Below are 2,710 nucleotides of genomic sequence, written 5' to 3'. Positions count from 1 at the left end.
GTTATGCCTCTACAGAGAATTCTTCAAGAACTTCTCATCTCTGAACAAAACTAAAAATGCATTCATGTCATTTTGTTGAATCACAGCATTGGGCAGTGTAAGTTTTCTCCCCATTTCTAGAACTCTGCTGTTAAAATAACATGAAAGGAAGCATGATAGAGTTTTTCGATGTTAAATATTAGAGTCTATTCACTTTGAGTAGGTGTGTAAAGCTCAGACACTCATAAATTCACACTCAGTTTAGCTCAACTATCCACTATCTGTTGTGGCCCAGTATTTGAAAGTCAGTATTTTCACACAAATGCTGTAAAGGTGATCATAAAGTTTATAATCCACTGGGGAAAATCCAATAATTAAAGGCAGGGTTAAATTTGTGATTTATCTTCTTAGTCACCTGTGAATTGGTATTTTTTTTTCTTATCCATACAAAAATAATTGCAGAATTTGGGGCACCAAATTTTTGTAGCTTTGGAAGGTTTTTTGTTTTGTTTGACCATGAAGCGAATGTAAAGGGGACCTTATGAGAGTTGCTTAAATTCTAATACCTGCTTTGTTGTTTTTTTTTTTTCTCTTTTTTTCCAAGAGATAAGAACTAAGATCAGAGGAATTCTTTTACTTACCTAATAATACATTGCTTTTGATAGTTATCCAAAAAGTCTAGCACAACTAATGAAAAATGTTTGGTTCCCTTCATCTATGCGGAAGAAACCAGCCAAGGTAAATCCTCTTAATTGCCAACTATAAACAATCTTTGACACCTGACCAGATACTCTCCATAGTCTCTTGTGAAACAGGGCACATAGAGGATCTTATTAGGAAAACCTGTTCCCAGTGTACTGACTCTCTAACCATCACTTGTGGATACTTTCCGAGCAGATAAGCATTGTGCAAGTATCTTTTTAAATGCCCCCATGACAGCTTTGTTTCTGAGGCCATAGATGAGAGGATTGAGCATGGGTGTGACGATGGTATAGAAGGCTGATACCACCTTGTCCTGCTCAGGGGTGTGAAATGCCTGGGGCAGCACATACGTGTAGAAGGCAGCCCCATAGAAGATGCTGACTACAGTCAAGTGGGAAGAACACGTGGCAAAGGCCTTCTTCCTGCCCTCAGCCGAGTGCATACGGTGGACGGTCAACAAGATGAGGGAGTATGAGGTGGAGATAATCGAGATGGGGATGAGCAGCATGAGTACACAGCAGATGTACATCAAGGTTTCGTACAAGGATGTGTCAGCACAGGCCAGTCTGAGAACTGCAGGGATCTCGCAGAAGAAATGGTCGATACTGCGGGAGCCGCAGTAGGGGACATTCATGGTGATTGGGGTGAGCAGAAAGCCATCCAAGGACCCACCAAACCAGGCTCCAGCAGCCAGAAGAAGACACACTTTGCGGTTCATCAGGGCTGGGTACCTAAGAGGGTTGCAGACAGCCACGTAGCGGTCATAGGCCATGAGGCCCAACAGGAAGAACTCTGAGCCAGTCATGGTCAAGTAGAGGAAGATCTGGATGCCACAGGCTGCAAAGGAAATGGTCTTCTCTTTAGAAACCATGTCCACCAGGAGCTTTGGGACAGTGGTACAAATGAAAAGGGTGTCCATGATGGACAGCTGGCTTAGCAGAAAGTACATGGGCGTGTGGAGGCGGGAGTCCACCTGAATCAAGAATATCATGACCAAATTTGCAGTTACAGCCACCACAAAAATAGCGAAGATGACCGCAAAGACAATCCCTGTACTTCTAGGGTTTACCAGAAGCCCCAGGAGGATAAAGTCAGAGGATGAAGTTCCGTTCTTCATTGACGTTGCCTATGACAGCTCCAGGGGAGCAGGAAGCCACAAATACCAGGGGAAAAAAAAGGAGAAAGAAAATATTTCTTATATGGGAGAAACTCACATTGGAGATGACACCTCAGCAGCCACTGGTTCCAATAAAATTTTCAATGTCATAATGCTAGAGACAAAAACAAATGGACCAAGAGACATATCATAAATCATAAACTATAAACCTGTTCTTTTTTTTTCTCTTTGGAGAACAACACTTTTTATATTGTGTTTATGCTGCAGTACATAAAGTGTGCTAATTGCATAAGAATTTTGGTGTTTGCTGTACCTTGCTTAGAGTTTCAGCTCGATCTGCCCAGTTTGTTCTGCATTTTTGGCCTTTAGAATCTCGTCCAGCACGTAGTAGGGCTAGGTAAATACTGGTTGGAGGAAAGGATGATTAATTCAGTGATTATTTGGATGGCTAAAGGTGAGCAGAATAAACAACATATTAAGTGAAAGGTGTAAAGGAAAAAAACAAATGCTTCCTGTGTGTCTCCTCTATTTTCAATACTTTCATTTCTGACGCTTCTGAATATGTGGGGGTTTCTCCCCTTACCTTGGTAATCTCCAACCTCTATAGACACTAGATTGGTGTCTTACAATTTAATTCAATTCTCACTCTACCTTTCTGGAAATGTCCCATAGGTTAGGGGTTCAGTTCCATAAGACTGACCCCACCTCAGATGCCAGTTGCAGATACAGATCATCATCCCTGCTCCTAAACTACTGGCTGTACACTGGAGTGTCCCATGACTCCCTCCATGAATTCAACTGATTTTCTAGAGTGTTTCACAGAGCTCAGGAAATCATTTCACCTATTAAATTGACTAGGATATAACTCAGGAACAATCAGCTGCCAGAGATACATAAGGCAAGATTTATACA

General features: G+C 41.7%; 1 protein-coding gene across 1 annotated transcript; it reads right to left on the bottom strand.

The window, feature by feature from the left end:
* Positions 1-844: 844 nt before the first annotated feature.
* On the bottom strand, positions 845-1,798 carry LOC105093537 (olfactory receptor 2T11). Its single transcript, XM_010985408.2, has one exon. It carries the CDS (start codon positions 1,796-1,798, stop codon positions 845-847), a length of 954 nt encoding a protein of 317 aa, XP_010983710.2.
* Between the last annotated feature and the right edge of the window lie 912 nt (positions 1,799-2,710).

This window comes from Camelus dromedarius, chromosome 3 (assembly GCF_036321535.1).
Source record: "Camelus dromedarius isolate mCamDro1 chromosome 3, mCamDro1.pat, whole genome shotgun sequence".
Classification (NCBI taxonomy): domain Eukaryota; kingdom Metazoa; phylum Chordata; class Mammalia; order Artiodactyla; family Camelidae; genus Camelus; species Camelus dromedarius.
Note: the sequence above shows the minus strand (reverse complement) of the source record. Positions and strands in the feature narration are given on the sequence as shown.